The sequence below is a fragment of the Lithohypha guttulata genome (assembly GCF_036872675.1).
Source record: "Lithohypha guttulata strain CCFEE 5908 chromosome Unknown scaffold_10, whole genome shotgun sequence".
In the NCBI taxonomy this organism is placed as follows: domain Eukaryota; kingdom Fungi; phylum Ascomycota; class Eurotiomycetes; order Chaetothyriales; family Trichomeriaceae; genus Lithohypha; species Lithohypha guttulata.
Window position 1 is genome coordinate 142,803 of NW_027042759.1, and position 21,816 is coordinate 164,618.

The window sequence follows — 21,816 nt, forward strand, 5'->3', positions numbered from 1 at the left end:
ATGTCGCATCACAACTCTACACCACGAGCAAAGAGAGACGACTATTCAAGAAGAGACCACTACGCGTTTCGCGAATTATGCGTGTCCCTTTCCGAACACCGTCTCAGTTAGTGAGAAAGTCTTTCAAAAGTTATGTTGATCAACAAGAATGTTGGTAAGTGATCTTAGTACTGTAATCTGTTATACATAGATACTGATTCGTCTCAGCTGTACATACCAATAAAGTGTCTCTGGTTCCTTACTGCAAGCACCATGTTGCCAAGTATCATGGATGGATGAAAGACCCTGACCTGCAAGTCGCAACTGCATCAGAACCTCTGACTTTGGAGGCAGAATATGCGATGCAACGAAGCTGGCGCACTGATAGCGACAAATTGACGTTCATCAGCTGCCTCGCACAACCCGACGGTCAAACATCACAACGTGAAGACATCGCCAGCGCGATAGGTGATGTTAACCTCTTCGTTGTCACAGACGAGGAAGAATCCGGCGAGCTAGTGATTGCTGGAGAGGTTGAGATCATGGTAGCGGAAAGACAAAATCGGTACCAAGGCACTGGCAGGGCAGCTCTCCTTGTCTTTCTCAAGTACGTTCTGGCTCATGAGACTGAGATACTCAAGGAGTACTTCAGCACAGCGCGTGACAACCAGTCCCAGGATAAGTTTGCCTACCTCAGAGCCAAAATCAACGAAACCAATGGACAAAGCCTGAGACTGTTCGAGTCGGTGGGTTTTGAGAGAAGCGATGTGACACCAAATTTCTTTGGTGAGTGGGAGCTGCGCAAAAGATTCAGTATACAAGACATAGAGAAGCAGATGGAAGAGAAGATGGTCAGCGGCTACCGTGAGGTTAGTTATCCATATGAGGAGGAGGGTTCCCAGGAGATGAAGGTACGAGCCAACTCATCCAGCACAGATAAGCCGTAGCAGAAGATAATGGAAAAGGTGCAAAGCCAGTACCAGAAGATTTATTGGTTAGGAATCCAGACCCATCAGATAATGCACGAGGCATGGCGAGGTAGAAACCATTGTGGTGTCTCGCACGTCAGATCTGCCTTGACGTGGATGACCACTGTCAGAGCTGAATCTTGTGTTCTTGACCATGACAGACAGACAGACATGACTCTTGCTGCCTGGCTGTATTGTCCAGCGTCTCGTGCTTAAGTCCTACTCAGCTAAGATGGCTTGACCATACACGTATTTCGCCATCTTGACATCTTCCTGGCCAGTTTCCTAAGCTTCCCTCGAGGTGCCATGATTTGAGCTTATATCAGATCCATCCACTTAGTTCTTCTTCGTCTTCTTGTTCTTCTTTCCAACCTCCTCGACTTTCAGCGCTATAGAACAAGTAAGTTAGCAATGATTTTCTTAGCACAATAGACTATCTCCTCCAGCCCTTTATGTCCTTCGTTTTCCAGCTGAGAAGATAGGTTCCGCAACACGTACAAGGTGGTAAACTTTGCTTCAGCTTATCTGCTCGGTCTGACTTGGCATCGTCCAAGATCAAAGTATAGAGGTTCTTGTGGGCTCGGATCTTGAATTTGATAGCATTCTGGCCTGGCTTGGAGGACTTCTTAATCCGGGCAGCTAGATTGTCGCATATCCATTAGCTACTTGATCGTGCTGGGCCTATACATAGGCTTGTATATCGGTTTTGAGGAAACTGCGCAGTATTCTAGCTTCTCCGTCGACTTACAGGTGGCATCCTTCCTCCGTGCAATCTCGAGGAATTGCTTGATATCGGTAACTTCTCGAGGCATTTTGACGGATTTGCGATTCGTGGTTATATGTGTTGGACAGTTCGATATTGTGGTTCGGAGCTGCGAATTGGCACTTTAGCATGTAATTTTGAGGTTTGTGGGGTGGAATTTCGCGACAGCGGAGATAACTGAGATGAGCTCGGAGATAAAGTAGAGCGTCCGTGGTGGCTAGAGAGGAAACTGTGGCGTAGGCATCACTTAAACGGCTTGCCCTTAGTATGTAGCTCTTGCTTCTTCCAGCGTACTGTAGTACGAGTCGTTTGACCACGTAACCATATTTACAATCGGCTCTCAGTGACGCGAAGCTGCCAGGTGTCTTCTGTGCACAGCAGATCTTGTATCGTATACTGTAAACAAAGTATTCATTTATACTACTTGGAAAGCGACCTCTGAAAGTCAATTGCATATCTTATCAAGACCATCAACGATATGCCTACACCAATTGATCGCGCGATGCAGTCGCGCAACCTTTTTCTTGGATTTGCCGGGCTAGTGGCCGCAGCTTCGATATGGAATATGTTCGGAGGAGATATGTTTCCAGCAGAGAAGGATCCTACTGGTGATCCGGAGACGTGGACGGGCCATGAGTTGAGACGATGGTTGAAGAACGTGAGGATGATGATTCGGTGTCTTGGTGTTTTTAGGCTAATGGTCACATAGAGAGATAACTACGAACCAAGCTCGAAGCTGAGCCGTGATGAGCTTGTTACAAAGGTCAAGGCCAAGATGAGCGTGGGAAGTCAGCTGAAATGATCCCTTCAAATGCTACTATTACTTGGTTTGAGCGTTGTTCCTGTGCGTATATTCGAGCTTGGTTGAAATGCACTGTGTGCGTAAACTGCATGAATCTGCTAGATTTGACGATCTTATTTGAGCGTTTTGAGGATGGGATAACAGCACACTGAGGTTAGTAGACGGACCTGTTCTAGCAATGGTCATTGAACCGTGGCAGCGCTTCTAATGAAGATCATGAACGGAGTGTGTATACAACTTGGCTCGGCACTCAGCATCGGATCCAGCAGTCACGTCCAGCCATAAGCTCTGAGCTAAAAGTCTTCTTGGTATGTAGAAGCGACGTGTAATGCATAATTCGGGATTCAGATATGCGCAGCCGATCTGTTTCGCTATCAATCTGTCTCGATCTCGGACCGTCAGGTAAATCTGCAGTGTAGGCACCAGCTATTTGAGCTCGCTGGATTGAGCTTCTTGAGAAGAACATTACTGTGTCCCAGAGCTGCCTCTTTGAAAGCTCTTCCATACTGCCGTCTTGGCAAAGGTCACTCCTTTTGTAGGCGCGCTAACCAATGACGATTCACGTCAACTGAGAACGATTGGGCCACATCGTTCTTGAGAACAGCCAACGAAAGCAAGGCTGCAATGACCGCGAATTTAAGCTGCGAAAATGGCTATGATGCTGGGAAGTCAAAAAGTTAGGCAATTCAAGGTCGGCGGAATGCGGCTTCTCGAACCACTACTAGTGAGACAGGAAAGAGTCATCAGGCAAGAACCCGAACCAAAGCTTGAGTTCCTACTTGGAAACCTCGTGGTACTTCGGTCGGCGCCATTAATGTTAGTCACACCTCACTGGAAACTCAAGAACCTCTTCACATAGCTTGGTACAAGAATACCAACGCTGGTCGTCAACCTCAAATTCGATATTTTACTTACTTTTTCCACCAGTACTTCAGAAACACAAGTCATTACCTGAGAAGGCTCACTTCATTTTTACAGTCAATACCTGTTCAATCGTCTATGCCGTTTGATCACAGTCATGACTATTTTCTTCCCACTGATCTCCACCCGCAGATTCTAGCCTCTCTCATTCTCCCAACTTGAACGTTCTCAAACTCGCAGAATCACTACCATCGTCGACATATCGCTCGTACAAAGGAGCAATACATACGCCTTAAAAGATGAGTGCTCGGTCGACTCGGCCTCGGTGTGGCGGTGTGACAACATGGTCCTCCTTCAGGCGTATTGCAGAAGACAGTGATGACGATCCAGCAGATATTCCCTGCCTAGAGAGATCAAGCCAATTGCCGAAGTACTTAATCACAGAACGACCTCAACCGCAGATCCAAGACAATGCAAAGACGCGTCCACGACAACCGTTCAGGCCACGTAAAGAATTGGCCAACCGAAAACTTACCTCGAACAAGTCTGTTGTGGAAAGCGAGCTCGCCAAGCAGTCTTCTAGTACTTTTGCTGTGCCGGCATCTCAGAGATTTTTCGCGCGGGCAAGTCGACCCGGTCGGGATACTCGCACAAATTTGAGCAAAGAGCAAAGCGCGCAGCCAATTGAAACTAGCAATCAAGAGAGCATTTCGAAGGCTCGACCAGATGCTGAGATCGAACAACAGGCTTCTATAGTGCATCCTAAGCCAGGAGAACCGACTATGCATAATGGACAGCCTGGGAAGTGGTATTGCTTCAGTAATGCTCCTTATGTGAGTGGACAACAATGGGTGTTCGTAGCTGACAAAGTCCAGAAAGAGAAGGTCAAGCGGTCCAGGAAGCGAAGGCCAAAGAGGCAAACCAGCTTTCTGTCACTACCAGGCGAGTTACGAAATGAGATATACAAATATGTCATTCCTGAATGTCGGATGCTCATCACTCGCAATCGCCCCAACAAGGAACATGATCAACGGAAAAAGGTCTGGGCTGAACAAGATGTCAAACACAAACGTCCTCGGCGTCGGCTCAGTCACCTCCTCGATTCTGATCAGATCGGACAAGGCCTGGGAATCACCAGAAACCTTCTATTAGCCTGCAGAAAAGTCAGAAACGACGTCGAACTCTACCTTTATTCTCGCACGACATTTTGCTTTTCATCGGTCAATGTATTAGCAAGTTTTCTTGACACAGCGTCCAAACCTGGCCTCAGAGCTATCAGGAAGGTTGAGATTCTTCACATGGGTTATGCAAATCCCGAATACTCAGCGCATCAGAAATATCGTGATAGATATTATGCTCGATGGTGCAAAACATGCACCGCGTTCGGAGATCATGTCACAGGCCTCGAGCATCTGAAGTTGGAGGTCCACGTACACGATTGGCCATACGAAATATCAGAGCGTCAGCCGAACCACATCTGGCGTACGTCCTGTTTACGGATGGTATCTGACAAAATTTCTAAAGTCGAGGTCAAACTTCACCATAGCATGATCCAAGGCAATACAAGAGTTCTCAGGGACCTGGCTCACGACCTTGAGGATGATATGATGACGCTAGAAGGTCGAGAAGAGAGAGACCGTCTTGAGACTTTGCAGGTCCTGAGAGAGTTGCAAGCAAAAAGAGATGCTCTCAAGGCTGCCAGGGAAAGAGCTCGACTCGGCCGGGAACAAGCTGCGAAGTCGCCTCCAGAATTGTCCATTAGCGCTGAGGAACTCAAGGAGCAGAAGCCCACGGCGGTCAAAGTCTGCAAAAAGGGTCTGGAGAAATACTCCCGGTTGGATACCAGCGGTATGAGTCCTGCTGCACTGAACTATTTCAGAGATCAATACTGCTCGCAAAAACACAAGATCCAAGCCACACCTTGATAACAAAAAAACATCAATGAAATTACGACAGCATCACCCGAGGATACAGTACGAAATGAAGCCTGCGATAGCAGAACATCGAACCTGATTGACCACGAAAGAACGAAAGATACCCACCAATAGCTGTACAATATCGATATGGAGGAGTTGAAGGATGAATACCTAAATTCTACTGGCTGCTATTCATAACTGTTGGCCGCTAAAGCACTAGCTGCAGCAAGCCACCTGCACAGACAAGCTGCAGTCGACGTTGGCCAAAAATAGGCCAGCCTGGGCCTGAAGAGCAGATACGCCGATCATTCCAACTGTCAGCGGTTGCTGCAACTCTAACACGACGCAAAATCTCCTACCGTACAGAAAAGCGTTACCAGACACTACTTAGTTTCCGTCAATGAGCAATGCAGCATTGAACATCCAATAAGTTCTTTCGAGGATGAACAGTACCTGTCCAATTTCGGTATGATACTGTAGCTTAGAACGTGATCGTCGTGCCTGCATGGATACTCGTGACTCTTTGTTCGGCCGCCCAGGCGTGCTATAATGTACTGGTGTACGGTCATGGGTATGGTTCAGATATGTACAAGACTGCCTTCGTGCTGACGATTTATCTACCAACCAGTGTGATCATCATATATGGAGTCGGACCCTGTACTATATGGTCCTGCTGGTAAAACGAGTAAGAATGTGGTGGTCAGACGCGAGGATGAGCATCTCGTGAGCGTGCCATGGCTCACAAATCGCCAACTCATGCGGGAATCACTAGCGCGACTGAACTGACAAATGAAATGCTGCAGATGGCATAAAGTGCCTGCCATGGTCTGTCCTTCCGCAGCTGCTCGGCGCCTAAGTGCTTTGTGTTCAACCAATTATCGACTTCATCACGTCTGTCATGCTTCTGTATCCAGTCAAATCATGCCAGCCTTTACTCGAAAGCTATCGAGGACGACCACTCGGCAGTGTGAGCGTTCAACTATTGACTCCATCGTCACTGTCTCTTGCTCAAGCGCCTACTTCGAGCTTGCGGAAGTCAGAGTGCCATGTCTGTCTCAAGGACGCCTCTTCAAGCACGGGACTGTCTTCAATTTGGTCAGGTACCTTATCTTCTCAATATTTCCTGCATCTGCGGCTCAAGCACTTTGACCGGTTGCTCCCACTGATCTGTTCTGTTCTCTTCTCTCGCGCAGGCTTCGCTGAGAGCTCTTGCTTCTTGACTACTGCTTACTGAGAGATTCGAGCACTGCCACCGCGACCGCTAATTTGACCAAAGAAGGTCTCAGCAGAGCGACCGCCTCTCTTACCCTCTGAAGTACCCTGTACTTAGAGCTTGCTCCCGAGTTGACCTTCAAGAATCTTTCTGCGATTATCTCAAAACTTCTCACCATTTGCAGACAGCACCTTCGTAAACAGAAGCAGACAACTTCGTCCTCGAGCAGTCCCGATCCAGCTCGTACGCAGAGTCCTAAAGAAAGAATTCTAGCCTGTGATTTTTGGACACAGAATCTGGTGCAGGGAACCACCGAAAGAGCAGGCCTCGACATCTGTATCACGCGCTCAATAAGCTCTACCCTGTATTTACGGAGGACGCTCTAAGTTCTATACTTGGTCTTTCGGACGAAGATCAGGCCAACCACAAAACCATTTCTTGCGAGACATGTCGCCTTGGTCTTCGGACACTGCCCAGTACCCTCCAGTGTCTCCTCTTGACGTCTTAAGCGGACCTCAACGTAAATCAACCAGCTTTCAGACAGTCAACATCGACGAGAAGCGACAGGGCACAGCTGCCCGTTCGATCCGAACAAACTCTGAATCAAGCACATCCTCAAGCCTATCCACGCCCCGAAAGACACGATTTGCAGAAGCTACATCTGTCGACTCTCCAGCCAAAGGACCAGGTGAATTCCAATCACCCTTTGCAGATCCAGCGGCTACCATGGCTGCCACCGAGCACAAACCATCGGATGTAGGATTCGGTTATATAGCTGACAATGGCCCTGTCGAGCAACATGCAACAGTGCCTGTATCCTACGGAGCGGGTGGTCAGCCTCTAAAATCCGCCATGAAAACTCCGGGCACAGCAGCAAGACTGATCAACCCTATGAGCCCAACTTTCAGGGAGGAGGAGATGTTAGAAAGAGAGGAGGAAAAGACCGAGAAGCAGCAAGCTAAGGACTTGGTGAGTTCATCTTTTGAGCCTCAATTTGCGAGTTAGACTAACTGTGTACAGAAAGTGAAAACCAGAGTCAGAATGGCAAAGATGGCTCTTCGTGGAGTCAGCTTCTCTTGCTCCTTGATCGTCTTGTCCATGGTCTCAACCACTTTCATGATCTTCAATGCCACCAAAGCTCTGCCACCGCGAAATGGTCTCCCAGCTTGGGCACCAAAGACGAATCCCTGGCCACAAATTGTCGTGCTCAGTATCGCAGCTGTGTCGCTTCTTTTCTCCGTTGTCGTCATGGCAGCTTATTGCCGTGGTGGTCATCGAAGAGCAGAGAAGGTTGCAGTCTACTATACAATGTTCGCCATGGGCTACTTCGTCTTCTCTATCATCATGTGGCTGGTAGGTGCAGCTGTCTTGCAAGGCACCAAGCAAAATTCCAATGGCCAAGACATCTGGGGTTGGTCGTGTAAAGATAACAAAAGACGTCAACTCTTTCAGGACGATGTGCACTACGCTCTAGTCTGTCGTCTGCAGGACTGGGCATTGGTCTGCTGCATCATCGAAATCGTTGTGGAGATCATTGTTATCGCCATCTATGGCGTCGTGTTTTACCGCTTCTACTCCAAGAACCGCCTGAGGAAGTCCATGGATGCTCGAGACAAGGCACGATCCGATCTCTACTTGGCACAACTTCGATCTCAATCAGCACCCAATACCCCGGGCTTCGCGCAAACCCCACGAACGCCACGTTTCCCAACAGCCATGTCAGAAGTAAAGCACAATCCACAATCAACAGCCGAGAATGGTTACGCCTCATCATACGTCTCTCCTCAATCAGCGACGACAACGAGTCCTTTCAGCTTGCAGGCGCCACCCAAAAAACACACCCCCAAAACACCACAGACTACATTTACACCTGCACCAGTATCTACTCCGCCACCTCAATTTCAGAGGTCACCATCGCCAGAATTTTCAGAGCGGGTGAACGACCACATTGCCGCAGCGCCTGGAGAACAAGTGTACGACTCAGTACCAATACCGGGAGCTTATGCAGGGCCTAGACAGTAGTGTCGACACTACTGGTACGTGTAGATAAATGTCGTCTATGACTTTCTTTTGTTTAGGATGTTTTGGGTGTGATGCATTTAGCGCTGTGTATCCTTGGATAGGACATTTGCGACGTAATGAGAAGCAATATGATTCTTCGGTGATACCATGTCAAGAGCGTCTCTTGAAACAGTTGAGCTCCTGCTCTGTACGTCAAGGCATTGTGCTGTACCAATCGCAACTGGGCATTGCGTACGCGCTCTTTCCACTAATTGGAATGTGCTCTGGTGTCGGCGCCAAAGTCAGCCAGGCTTTTCGACCACACATTACATTGTCCTTGAACGAGAATTTACCGTGGACCTAGTATGAGAGACAGGAGCAGTGCATTACAATGTGCTAGACAGATATCTACCGCACGCAGAGCATCCTCTGTTGTCGAATCTCAAAAGTTGCAACGACGATGGAGCATCGATAAGGCTCTCTTTTTCCAACGAGTCAGCCAAGATATGCCTCACGCGCTCTGACCGCAGCTAACATACAATTTGGCAGTATACTCGGCAACAAGCTCAAACAGAGAGTCCGAGTTATCGCCGTTGCTAGCCAAGCAATTCGAAGTTCTCTCCGAGCCTTTGCAAACTTCCACCCTCTTTGCACTTCGCAAGTCCAGCGCGCGGTTCATGCCCGCGTATCGTGATCGAGCAGTCGCGATCGCAGTGTCAACAGAACAGACATGTTATTTCCTAGTGAACAACCAACCGTTCCGCATGATAACACAAATGAAAGAACGTTGAGCCAAGAGAAGGATGCATCATTCCAGAGATCCAGTCGCCATGACGAAACTTTAATCCGAGATCTTCAGCCTTGAAGAAGGACATCTTGTGTAGGTGGACCTCAAAACTCTCCGGTTTGCTTCAGTGTCAGGAGCATGGAGTGGACACCGCCTTCAAAAGCGTTGATGTCGATCAAGTTGAGGTAATAATGGAATCATTTCCCAATGTGGGTCTTCCCATCAAAGATATGTAGAGGTTCGTTTCCGCCGCTGTTTCGTTGTTGATGATACCGTGCTCGACCTTTTGCGATGTCTATCGTTTCTTTGCCACTTGCCCATAAAAGAACACCCTCCGTTTGATACGAGTATCACATCTCCAAGCATGTCGATATTCTCAAGGAACCAGCATCGCAGGAAGGCAGACTTCCACAGTGCCAAAGGTGCAAAGGAGTGCCCCAGGCTCTATATACTAGCATCCAAGCCCACCCGGATTGGACAACCAGATAGCTGTGAATGGAGTTTTGAGCTCAGCATACCCTGCACGAATTCGACAAACGTAGCTACTGTGACAGCACAACGACCAAGTCCACTCTCTGGTCTTCTCCATTACAAGCAAAAAGGGCATGCGGATGGAAGCTGTACTACTGTGGCGTCAAAAAATTATTGCTGTTTCGATCGTCTTCACACCGGCACGCACATAGACGGAGAATCACCTGCAATACTACGGATATGTCTAACCTCTTTCCCTCCCTCAAAGAACTCCAAAAAGGGCCAGTACGAGCTCGTCCAAAGGTTCGAGAGATGCCTTGAACGTATATACACAACACTCGAGCCAGCAGTGTGGCTGGATCAAGCTCTCTTAGCTCTCCAGGGCGCTGAGATCATACCACCAGCTTCTCGTGGCCTCGATATCGGCAAGTTCGTGGCTTTTGCCACTTCATACTTGGAGCAGTACGTGCGCAGTGGCGAGGCGGAAAATAGTACAGAAACCAAACAGATCAACTATGTACAGATCGTCCGAGAGAACCAAAGGCTCAAATGTATGTTGAGTAGCAGCAACACAGACTACACGGTGATGAATGCGCCAGATGAAACAAATTCAGAGACGCTGGACGAAGATGATGCCTGGAGTATGCCTGTACAAGATATGACGACGACCAAGAACCACAAGTCGTGGGGAGGATTCTGGATAACCCACGGCTCGGAAGCGGACAGGTCGAGAAGCAGTAGCCGGCAGAGAGGACAGCGAGAGCCGTGGCAGCGTGGGAATGTTTATGGCGGTTTGATGTGAGAATCTTGGTCGCGGAACGTGGTTGTGATCTTGTGATGCAATGATTAAGCGACCAGGGTTTCAACAAACTACGTATTGGCGCAATGGTACATAGATGTGAAAGGGCTTCTGGTTTACTAAATGGATTTTGCCAGTGAACATGGCTGGTATGATAAGTTTTTGAACGCGTGATATTCAAGTTCCTAGAAATAGGTGTGGGTCATACTACCAGTATCAGAGGCTATGGTAAGAATCGCGTAATGTTGCGACAATGGAATCGTTGATGATGTCATTCTATAGTTCCTCAATTAAAGTTGCAAACATCTGACCATGAAAACGATCAATATCCCAAGAACTATACAAGGCCGATAATGTCTCACTAACGTGCAAAGAAGCAAACACAACCACGCAAACATGTCCTCAGATAACGGCGACGATTCAGAGCACGCCAACAACGATACCTCCAGCGATATGCCTCCCACTTCCCTCAAGGTAGACCCAGCACGTGCCAGCACCTTGATCCAGAACATTGCACAAATCCACAGTCGCATCAGCCAGACATGCAAGACCCAGTCAAGAACCCAACCACCACGTCTCGTGGCCGTCAGCAAGCTCAAGCCCGCAACCGACATCCTCGCTCTACATCAGCCTCCTAGCTCAGCAACAGAGAACACATCAATCCCTGCCCAGACACATTTCGGAGAGAACTATGTGCAAGAACTCCTGCAGAAGAGCCAGTTACTTCCCAAGAGCATAAAGTGGCATTTCATAGGTGGACTACAAAGCAATAAATGCCAGCAGCTGGCGCGGGACGTGTCAAACCTGTGGGCAGTCGAGAGCGTGGACTCAGACAAGAAAGCTAAATTACTCGACAAAGGCCGAGGACAGCGCAACGAAAATTCAGAGGGTACCACAGACAAAATAGAAGGTCTCCGTGTCTTTGTACAAGTCAACACATCCGGCGAAGAAAGCAAAAGCGGCGTCGAACCAAAATCCGCTGAATTGAAGAGCCTATGCAAGTTGATACGAGACGACTGCCAGAACCTAAAGTTACAGGGGTTGATGACTATCGGTGCGATCGCTCGTTCGAAAGCCACGACTGCGGAGACTGAGAATGAAGATTTTGTGTCGTTGAGGGATAATAGAGACTGGTTGGCGCAGGAGCTTGGGATTGATGGGGCGGAACTGGAGCTTAGTATGGGTATGAGTGAGGACTTTGAGGGTGCGATTGCGCAGGGGAGTGATGAGGTAAGGGTGGGTAGTACCATATTTGGCGAGAGGCCGCCGAAGAGTGAGGCGAAGGTGCTGGAGAATGCTGAGGAGGGCAAGACGTGACCTTACCTGATCTTTTCAAGTACCGAGCTCGACGCCTAGAAAGCTGATGGCTCCTGCGACATACCTCCCGCCACACAGCTTCACGACCTTCGAGTTACAAGCTATTATCGACACAATATGCAGTTGTCTAGTTCGCATTACAACATGTGCCCTTGCAAAAAGAAAGCCGCATCTGGTTTGCTCAGTCATGGGTATCGGACGAACTGCGTCACCGTCTAACAACTTTCCCAACCATGGCCAGCAAGAAAAGGCGCTGTCTGCTATTACAGTAGTCTCGCACAGCGTGCTACAATATTAATCAGCTAGCTGTACGACCAAGGAATGCGACCGTGCAAAGAGCTCGGTAGCAGAATTTACAAGCATATGGCAGAACAAGGAGCATCAGAACCGGGTATCCTAACTTGTACTTGCTGAAACACGCCGTACCACACTGCCGATGACTGGATGTACCACAGGCTATGCTCATCCAAAAATCCGAGGGCTTGTAGAGGTTTGGTGAAATCTCGACTTGCGTTCGACGAGCACAGGCTGTGTGTTGTTGCGATTCATAAATGCTTTCACTATCTGTCCCAAAGAGCCACTTGAGAGATATGCCATTGATGTGCGCAGCGGAGCGTTGTTAGCGGGCCAATACACGGATATCATTGATGACTCCAGGATATGAACATTCCAAAATTCAAAATTGTGTCTACATAGCAGGAATTGGTTGGATATATGCAGTAATGAAGCTGTGCTAATAATCAACCATGGTGGAAACGCCACACCATTGTCATCTGTCTATGCCTCTACATATTCAATCGTCCTCGTCATCTTCATCATTGCCGCTCTCATCACCGTCATCATCCTCGTCTTCGTCTTCGTCGTCATCATCGTCATCTTCTTCTGCCTCATCATCCTCCCCAGTCTTCAATCCGTAATCATCCTGGAACCAATTGAGATCATGTACTTCAGGCTGGTAACCCAGAGACCCGAGACCGGTCTTGATTTGCTAGAATTAGGTGTTAGCATATACGCCGAAACACTGGAGTATACAGATAAACTTACCTCGGTCAACCCTGTCGCACACGTAACAAGCACGTCTGACTTTCCAGGCGTGAATACATCAAAGACAACATCCTTCAAACTCTGCTTAATAGCCTCCACATCAATATCCCTAACCTTCTTCAACATGATCTGCATATAATCCTCCGGCAACCCTCTCATGACTTGTCTCACAAAACTTGCAACCGCAGCGCTAGCGAGGGTACCTTGCTCGTTCGCAAATCCGACCACGATACTGCTGATCGCGCCCTCTAGCATGAGTGAATCGAAAGGAGTGGTGCCATCGATATGCGCGCCAATCACGTCTCTCGCTGCAAGGAAGGCTTTGTATGCATCGGGGGATCGATAGACGTCGATGTTGATGAAGCCTGAGTGTATGTCGTAGGACATACTTGTGCCGTATGCGAGGCCGGTGCCTCGAACTGCGGTCCACAATGGGCCTTCGACGGCGTTTAGATAGGCCATGGCGACCATCAAAGCCGGCAGTTTAGGGTCGTCGTATGAGGTTGGACCACGAGCCACGGCATAAGCATAAGATGAATCAATGGTTGCCATTGGGATAACATGCGAAGACTTGCCGGGTGATAGGCCTGCTGGGCTCAGACGAGCAAGACGGCTACCCAGAGGAGCTAGAGGTGGTGGTTTTGCAGGATCAATTGCTAAATCGGACAACAAGCTACGCCATGACGAGACTGGGTTCTCGAGTTTCTCGAGATCAGCCACGACCAGGACGCGGAAGTTGGGGAACTGGCAGAGGGTCTTGCGGAATGCCTCCATTTGGGAAACTAACCTCTCCGGATCAGACTTGAGGAGCGCTCTGGTTCGTTTGAGGTAGAGGGCCTTGGTCAGTGTGGACTTGGCACGAGCGATGGATTCTGGTGCCAGGTGTAACATGAGATGGCACGCGGTAAGCATGCCATTACCGCTGCGCTTGTAGTCAGGAACGTCTGCCAGTAGCCGCGAGTTGATCGCTTTGAGACGCTCAATGTCGAAGATCGAGTGCCACATTAGTTCTTTCATCCACCGAATGGCATCGCTATATTTTTCGACTTCAACTTCAAACTCGATTCGCAGACACTCGCTGTTGCCAAGACCAGAAGCCGTTTCTATATTGTAGCCAACAGTTTCGCGCTCAAGTTCGATAACGACCTGTTCAAAGTCGACCACTTTATCGCCTCTTTGAATCGGTAAATTGAAAAATGCCTCAAGGTATACCGGGATTAGTGGTCTGAGCTCGATGGGCACATGTTCAGTCGAGATGATCAGATTCACTCGTGCGAAATTGGAAGGAATATGCTCGAAGTCGATGAAAAGAGGCATATCTTTGTCGTCTGCCTCGATGATGGACTGGAACTGGGTTGAGGGACGGCCTACTGCAAGCGCAGGCCCGATCCGTGCAGATGATGTGGTGACGAAATGGATGCTCTCTATTGGTGGCACTCTGAACTTCGCGAGTAACGAATGTGGAATTTCTCGATCATTTTCTGCTTTAGCAGCCTCGAGCTTTCTTTCACACTCCTTGAGGCCTTCAGGTCCAAGTTTCTTCTGCTGTTCTTCTATCCTCTTTGCTTCGTCCGCCTTAAACTTCTCCGACAGCGCTGCGGAAGGCTTTCCTAACATTGAAACATGATTAGCATCAGATATATATCGCTTGATGAAGGTCTTCCATTCAGTCTCAGTCCAAGCTTTTAATGTCACGTCATAATCGTCGAGGTTCTTGAGGCTTGCCAGAGTAGAACCGTCTCTGTTGCCAAACAGGTAGTCTGATATGATATCGTTCACGAACGCTGTAGCAGAAGTCTCGGCATCAAATTTGAATGTCCTAGTTTGCTGTTCAAGGCAATCCTGCATAAAAGACATGTCCAGAGGCTTGTCCAGAGCACCTTTCAAGACCTCGAAGAATCTTGCCTCGACTTGCTCTAATTTGGCCGCGGCGACTCCTGACAGGGAGAAAGTGATTTCGGTTTTCGGACGACTATCGATTGAATAGTAGACTCCACTCGCGATTTGCTCCTTTTCGACAAGGGTGTTGTCGAGCACGGCTGCAGATGAACCAGCGAGGTAGAGCAATACCACCTGCAACGCAGATATTTGCAACGAGTCGGCACAATTCGGTCCCAGAAAACGAATGTCAATCTGACCCATGGACTCGTCCTCTTCAGGGAACTCGATCACTTCTACAGTTGACTCAGTAAGAGGTTGAAGCTTCTCGGAGTCGATCCAAGGTCGTTGAAAAGGTAGTCCAGGATCAGGAATGTCATCCGTTATTGAAGTCTCAAACTCACTGAGTGTTTCCAAGAGTTCGTCGTGGTTTATCTCGCCGAAAAGACACAGACATAGATTTCTTGGCTGATACATATCGCGGTGGAATTGTCGGATGCGGTCAGCCGTCAGGACTCGCAATTGCTCCATCATGCCGCCAGTCTCATATCGAAACCCACTACCTTGGGGATATAGCAACCGCTTGCTCCGAAGATCGATCAATTCTTGCGCCGTATTCTGGACACCTTGCATCTCAGAGTAGACGACTCCAGCATCTAGACCTTTGCCATCGATATGGTGTACTTCTGTCAGACAGCCGGAATCTGTGAGAGTTGGTAGAATTACATGTTCGAGATATACAGGCAGGATCTGACGAAAGCCGGCCCATCCTGCAGTCTCGAGAGTGTAGGCTGTATGATCTGTGGCAGTCCAAGCATTCGTTCCTGCGTACGCTCTGGTGGCTAGCTTGTCAAGAAATCCTTTGTACTTGTAGGACTTCGAGCCCATGAAGCAGAGATGCTCGAGAGTGTGAGGAGCACCGGAATCATCATGAATCTCGGTCGCAAGTACAAAAAAGCCATGCAACTTGGGCCCCTCCTGGTCCACAACAACCACTCGCATACCTGTTCGCTTTGATTCATATTGAGTTATCCGATTAGGACAGTAGTCTGGGGTAAATGACTGTATAGTCCTGAACTGGGGAGATCCGCCCATAGAACCCATCCTTGGAAAGTTGAAAGGAGATGAAATGGTGCTTTGATATCGTGAGGAGGAAATTTTGGGGCTTAAAAAGATCAAGCTAGAGACACGTGTCAGAAGGAGGCCCTTTGTGAACAAAGACGGCAGGCCAATAATCAAACAAACGCTAAGAAGACAGACACAAATGCTCACAGGTAGTGTGGAGTGGATGTTATTGCTCTCTGGTGGCATGCTGCGGAACCATATCCTGGTAGAATGAAGTCCACAAGTGATACTGGGCCAGATCTGTCAGGGTTTGAAAAGTGGCAAGTCCTACCTTTTCAATCTCGAAGATTGTCGAAGCAGAGATGTTGACCAGGCAGTGGCGGGTAGCAACCTTCAGCTTATGCAACGCAGCATAATGACGAATATTACACCGCCTGCGACGATGTTCTCTAAGGGCGTTCGATACGAGATTATGCGACCTTGTTCCTTGGGTCTGTGTTCACTCACTAAACACTGAACCAACTTTCGGTGATAGAAGCAATATCGCAGCAGTGACCAAAATTGACGACGCAGATGGCAATAAGACGGCCTGCAAGACACGCCAAGAAAAGTCAGAAGGAGGAGCCGTGGTTCGCTCCTGCCTGACAATAAGGCATCAATCGTGCCTTCTCGTACATTTTTCATTGACCAAGATCACTTTCCTTGTGTCTGAAGATTGAGCAGTTGGCTCGAATTTTGTCGTGGAAGGGGCTCTTTCTTGGGCTTAGTAGAACGTCAGGCCTGCACTGGGTCATCTGAAACAATTGATTGCGTATCGATTCGCTCGCTGGCCTGAATCAATTCAACCATTTCCAAGGATAAAACAGTGGCAAGGTATAGTTTTAAAGTCACCTGCTTAGGGTGTGTCCCCAGTGCTGTACCGCGAACTGAACATTGCAATCCTTACGAAACATATCTGAGATAACAATGCTCGAAGCTTTGACGTCAGCTCCAATATTGTCTACGCCTGACAACCATATCTTGGCTGGAGTTGAGCCTGATATAGCTGGACGTTGGACGGAGGACCTGTCTGAGGATCAATTCAAAATACAGTATGAAATTGATCGAACAATCAAAGAGATCAAAGAGCGGAAATGGAGACGGGTTGCGTTACAATTCCCTGACCACATGCTGACACATTCTGCTCGGGTTTACCAGCTACTGGCACGAGGGCTTGAGCCAAGTGCAACAGACGGTCCGACGATATCAAAACCTGTAGATTATGTGCGGGAGCGTACCGAGTTACTGAATCTGCGCGAACCGGAACCAACAACCAAGCTAACTATTTTGGGTGATACATCCTATGGTTCGTGCTGCGTCGATGAGATTGCTGCCGAGCATATAGATGCGGACGCGGTGGTACATTATGGAAGGGCGTGTCTGTCACCAACTACTCGACTGCCGGTTCTACACGTTTACACACAGGCCGCAGCGAATGATGATTCTGCTGTCGAAGGCTTTCTCGGTTGCTTTCCCGACCAAGAAATGAAAGTCATTGTGACGGCAGATATGCCATATGCCTCACACGTTCGTCCTCTAGTCAACAGACTAATCAGGGCAGGATACAGCAACATATATGCAGCGGAGATTGTGCACAACCCGTCCTCACTGCTTCCTAATCGTACAGTACCAGGGGAGGTGTCCGCTGATCCATCCGAGCTATCACAATGGTACATTTATCACATCGCAGAGCCTCCTACAGCCCTTCTGTTGACAATGAGTTCTAAAGTTCGAGGCATATACATTCACGACCCTAGCACGGATAGCAATAGTAGAGGACAAGCTGAGGAAGCGAGGACGGCCATGTTGCTGAGAAGACGATACGGACTGGTAACGTCGATGAATACAGTATCCACCTGGGGTATATTGATCAACACTTTGAGCGTCAAGAACTACCTGGATGTGGTTGAGCACGTCAAGAGACAGATTGAATCAGCAGGCAAGAAATCATATCTTTTTGTCGTTGGCAAATTGAACGCGGCCAAGGTTGCCAACTTCTCAGATATAGGTGGTTGGGTAGTGATAGGCTGTTGGGAAAGCTCACTGATCGACAGCAAGGACTTTTTCCGACCGATCTTGACGCCTTTTGAACTAGGGCTGGCTCTTGCGAGCGATCAAACGAGAGTATGGACAGGCGCATGGCGAAGCGACTTCCAAGGGGTCTTGGAAGGCAGTCAACGCTCGAGAAGCGATCACAACACACTAAGCCCAAATGGCACAGCAGATGGCGAGGACGGCAGTGATGTCGACTCGGAGGAGGAATCTGCACCGCCAGAATTTGATTTGCGGACAGGTAGATACGTGTCTCAAACCCGACCACTGGATCAACAGCGGCTGAATGGTTTGAATGGAATCACTAGGTCACAAGCATTAACTAAACGAGCCAAAGGTGAAATTCTCGTAGTCAATGGTGTCGCATCACCAGCAGCTGAATTTTTAGCACACAAAAGGACATGGAAAGGACTAGGTAGCAATTTCGAGGTTCAATACGAGGATGAGGAGGTTGAAGGTGCGCTTATAGGCGAAGGGAGATCCGGTCTTGCTCGGAGTTATGCAGTCGGGCAATCTGTAAGGACTTAAGGCGGTTCGAAATGATTCAAGCTTCGTAGTTAATGATATACCCGGCATAACATATCGACATTATGATCCCAAGCCGTCAGGCGTTCCTTTTCACACCAAGCACAGTTGACTAGACACCTATGGAGATCGTGGTAATCTGAGAGAAAGCAGGATCATGTCTAAGAAGAGTTCGGAGAAGGTGAGGGATGCTTAGCGCAGTCAATAAAGCCTGAGCCGGCGCCAGATGCCTGCAGAGGCAAGCGCAATCCGGACGCCTCAGACTGGTTGATTAATCGCCCTTTCCATAGCAAACGTAGGACTACTACTACGACCCTTTCCGCAGTTGCAGGCGCCACCATGAGCCTTGTATTAGTAAGAATATTGATCGATATGCGCTGAATGACTGAAAAGATGTGCTGGACATGATTGTAACAACAAGAGCAGGTTCATTATGGCAGAGGTGAACATGACCCAAGCGGCGGGAGAGCGTCAATCGCAGTCACAATCGCAAAACACTTCACTCACGTCCCTCCCACCACAGCCTGGCACCAGAATCTCACGCTTCGAACAAGTCGTTGCCAACAATGAGCCAGTCCTCGAGTCTCTGGTCGCACAATTACCTACCGAATCGATATTGAACCTCTACCATTCCTCGCGCTTCCTCAAATCTCTATTCCAACAGTCACCAATATCGTGGAAATACATGTCATGGCGCCTACATCAGCCCTCTCCCACCCCAGCCCATACACCGCCTGCGACCGCAGGTTCGCAGTCACGGCAATCAAGCAACTATGCCCTCGACCAACTGCTGATGTATGTGATCATTCCATTCAGTACCCGTTTGACCAGCCTCGTCCTTGATAATACTGCTGTCAGTGGTGCAACTCTTTTTCAAACCGTCATGATACTACGCAAAGACACTTTGGAGCACGTTTCTGTGCGAGGGTGCAAAAATGTCTCATTGAAGTACCACATCAACCCGTGGTTGACCATGCACGCTATGGCCATGCAGCAGCCCCGGAGTGCAAAACCTCCCGAGCTGCAGAAACTGGCCCTCAAGAGCTTGTACACTTACCGTTGTCGACACCATCGGAGGAGGCCTTACCTGCCGAGCAGTCTTAATCGAAAAGAGAGTGACAGCGAACCTACACATGAACTGGTTCTGACTTGTCACAAGCTTGGTATATGGACCGATACTGCCTGGTGCACCACCCCAGGCGCAAGGTGCTTCAGAAGGCGTGGTTACGTAACCATGAGGGTTCAGCAGGATCCTCGCGAGGTCTGGGTCGTTTATGACAGGCTATGGCGGAGTCGAAATTGGTTAGGCTCTGCTCCTGGCACCATGCCAACTACAAGACCCAGAAAGCGCAAGCGCGATGGTCGAGCCTGGGAAGAAGAAATTGCTGTCAACGGTGAGCCTGTCGGTTTGGCTCCAGAAGGAAAGGATGTACCTGTTCACCTGCGTCGCTCACATTACCAATTTGTCGAAAATATTCACTGTTCGAATTGTGCAACCGAAATCCTGGAGCGTTGCGAGCAATGTTCGGTCATGATGCATTGTTCAGGCTGCCGCAAGACTCTGTGTGCGAGTTGCGCCTTCGACCGACCTTATCTCAGAAATCAAAACGCTACCGAGGAAGAAAAGAGAAAGTTCTGGTGGGCCCCGGGTTGCGCTGTTTCTCCTTGCTCGATGCAGGACACTGATCCAGCCGCTCCTGGTGCTCCTAATCAGCAGAACACTTTGCCCAACACCAAATTTAAATGGTGCTGTACCGAGCCCGTGTTTTCAGGTGGGGGAGGAATCACGTTCGGAACTGCACCACAGAATCAGGATGTAGACAGATTACGTGCTGCACCTTTACCTCCAAACAACGGTTACGAGGACACAGAATTTTCATTTAACGAATTTGGCGACAGTACAGAACTCATAGGTTCTCCTTTAGTCAGGTCCAACGTCACTGGTCCAGGTGGCAGATGGGCCTCGCTAGCAGACATGTTCTTGCATGGAGCACAGGTCGGAATGCATGAGGACAACGATAGCATACCTCGCATGCTGTGTGACTCTTGCTACAACTCGGATCAATGGAAGATCAAGTGCAAGGCGTGTGCTGTGCCTTTATGTCTGAAGCACGACGTGAAGGAGAAGCAGCGCGTGCGCATATGTGGCTACAAAGAGTTGGGCGTGGAAAAACAAGAGCTGATTGCACGATTAAAGGCCACCAAGCTGTTCAAAACCCTTTGGCTGAAGAGGAAAGAGCAGCAAAAACAGGAGGCTAACAAGCAGCGCAAATCTGAAGCACAGCGAATCATGGAGGAAGCGCAGCTCGCTTTGGCGGCCAACGTGCTACTCGAAGAGACGCGACCAAAGGTCAATGGAATACCACAACTTTCGCCAAGCCTGTTTCCACTGGATCGACCTGTCACCTCGACCCTTCCTATTCGAGTTGCCGAGCAAGCCTTGAACCCAGAGGTCGAGCCTATTGGGAGACCGCTTTCGCCAGGCTCCAACAGTACAGGACCGTTGAGTAGGGCCTCGTCTCCTGCTCCATCAGCTAGATCTGCTACTGGAACTCCAGAGCCTAGCAAGGCCGCTGAAAGTACGGAGCAGCAACAGATCTTGCCTAGCGATTGGAAGGGCTGTCAAGCATTCTTTTGCGCTTCGACCCGTTCACAAGGCGACCACCGTCGACGGTGTAGCGCAGTCATGCGGCAGTGTCAAGATTGCAAAGTGTTTGTTTGTGATGACTGTGTGACTGGATTTGACAAGTCCTGTCCCTGTAGTGGTTGCCGCTTGCCCGAGGGTGAGACCGATTCCATCAGTGGAGGAACAGCTGCTTTCTATTGTCCGAATTGTCGCCATGACCGAATCGTATCGCGGAAATGTAAACGACATCTAACGTGTCTGAGCAGGAGCAAGATGGCACGTGTGCAGAAGGAAAGAAAGCATAGACAAAGGCAAAAGATGACTCCGGAGCAAAGAATCGGCCATATTGCAGACGTTCTGCTTGACCAGCCACATCTTGGCGGCTTCGGCGATGCTGACTTTACATTAGACACGTTCTACAACAGCATTGACCAAGAGCTGCAAGAATTACAAGAAATCAGCCTCTCAGCTGTGAACGTTGTGAGGAGGGTGCAAAATCTGAGATCGCAAGCTCCTCCTGGGTCACCAGCCGCGCTAGCACTGCCAAATATTATCATCGAGGGTATGGAGTCAGATTCTTCGAATGCTCAGGAGTAATTTAATGCAACCTGAGGTCTGATTATTCTCATGACGACCACCGATTAAGGCGAATGGAAGTTGAGCATGGCGTGGAGAGTACATTGAAATTGCTTGAGGTACTAGTGGTCGAT

The 21,816-nt window shown here is 49.0% G+C and overlaps 9 protein-coding genes across 9 annotated transcripts; 7 read left to right on the forward strand and 2 right to left on the reverse strand.

The window, feature by feature from the left end:
- Nucleotides 1-132: 132 nt before the first annotated feature.
- On the forward strand, nt 133-926 carry LTR64_008524 (uncharacterized protein; the record flags this gene model as incomplete). The annotated part of the gene is made up of 2 exons (XM_064902835.1): nt 133-154; nt 208-926. The coding sequence occupies 2 exons, from the start codon at nt 133-135 to the stop codon at nt 924-926; spliced, it is 741 nt and encodes a 246-aa protein (XP_064750724.1).
- Nucleotides 927-1,283: 357 nt separating this feature from the next.
- Nucleotides 1,284-1,759, reverse strand: RPL38 (60S ribosomal protein L38; the record flags this gene model as incomplete). The annotated part of the gene is made up of 3 exons (XM_064902836.1): nt 1,284-1,336; nt 1,446-1,586; nt 1,696-1,759. 3 exons carry the CDS (start codon nt 1,757-1,759, stop codon nt 1,284-1,286), a joined length of 258 nt encoding a protein of 85 aa, XP_064750725.1.
- A 531-nt stretch (nt 1,760-2,290) lies between these two features.
- LTR64_008526 (uncharacterized protein) lies at nt 2,291-2,512 on the forward strand (the record flags this gene model as incomplete). Its single annotated transcript, XM_064902837.1, has 2 exons — nt 2,291-2,368; nt 2,420-2,512. The coding sequence occupies 2 exons, from the start codon at nt 2,291-2,293 to the stop codon at nt 2,510-2,512; spliced, it is 171 nt and encodes a 56-aa protein (XP_064750726.1).
- Nucleotides 2,513-3,672: 1,160 nt separating this feature from the next.
- On the forward strand, nt 3,673-5,298 carry LTR64_008527 (uncharacterized protein; the record flags this gene model as incomplete). Its single annotated transcript, XM_064902838.1, has 2 exons — nt 3,673-4,206; nt 4,249-5,298. The coding sequence occupies 2 exons, from the start codon at nt 3,673-3,675 to the stop codon at nt 5,296-5,298; spliced, it is 1,584 nt and encodes a 527-aa protein (XP_064750727.1).
- A 1,651-nt stretch (nt 5,299-6,949) lies between these two features.
- Nucleotides 6,950-8,524, forward strand: LTR64_008528 (uncharacterized protein; the record flags this gene model as incomplete). Its single annotated transcript, XM_064902839.1, has 2 exons — nt 6,950-7,471; nt 7,523-8,524. 2 exons carry the CDS (start codon nt 6,950-6,952, stop codon nt 8,522-8,524), a joined length of 1,524 nt encoding a protein of 507 aa, XP_064750728.1.
- A 2,432-nt stretch (nt 8,525-10,956) lies between these two features.
- On the forward strand, nt 10,957-11,877 carry LTR64_008529 (uncharacterized protein; the record flags this gene model as incomplete). The annotated part of the gene is made up of 1 exon (XM_064902840.1): nt 10,957-11,877. One exon carries the CDS (start codon nt 10,957-10,959, stop codon nt 11,875-11,877), a length of 921 nt encoding a protein of 306 aa, XP_064750729.1.
- A 793-nt stretch (nt 11,878-12,670) lies between these two features.
- LTR64_008530 (uncharacterized protein) lies at nt 12,671-15,903 on the reverse strand (the record flags this gene model as incomplete). The annotated part of the gene is made up of 2 exons (XM_064902841.1): nt 12,671-12,865; nt 12,922-15,903. The coding sequence occupies 2 exons, from the start codon at nt 15,901-15,903 to the stop codon at nt 12,671-12,673; spliced, it is 3,177 nt and encodes a 1,058-aa protein (XP_064750730.1).
- A 927-nt stretch (nt 15,904-16,830) lies between these two features.
- DPH2 (Diphthamide biosynthesis protein 2) lies at nt 16,831-18,483 on the forward strand (the record flags this gene model as incomplete). Its single annotated transcript, XM_064902842.1, has 1 exon — nt 16,831-18,483. The coding sequence occupies one exon, from the start codon at nt 16,831-16,833 to the stop codon at nt 18,481-18,483; it is 1,653 nt and encodes a 550-aa protein (XP_064750731.1).
- Nucleotides 18,484-18,913: 430 nt separating this feature from the next.
- LTR64_008532 (uncharacterized protein) lies at nt 18,914-21,703 on the forward strand (the record flags this gene model as incomplete). Its single annotated transcript, XM_064902843.1, has 2 exons — nt 18,914-19,275; nt 19,297-21,703. The coding sequence occupies 2 exons, from the start codon at nt 18,914-18,916 to the stop codon at nt 21,701-21,703; spliced, it is 2,769 nt and encodes a 922-aa protein (XP_064750732.1).
- Nucleotides 21,704-21,816: the final 113 nt, after the last annotated feature.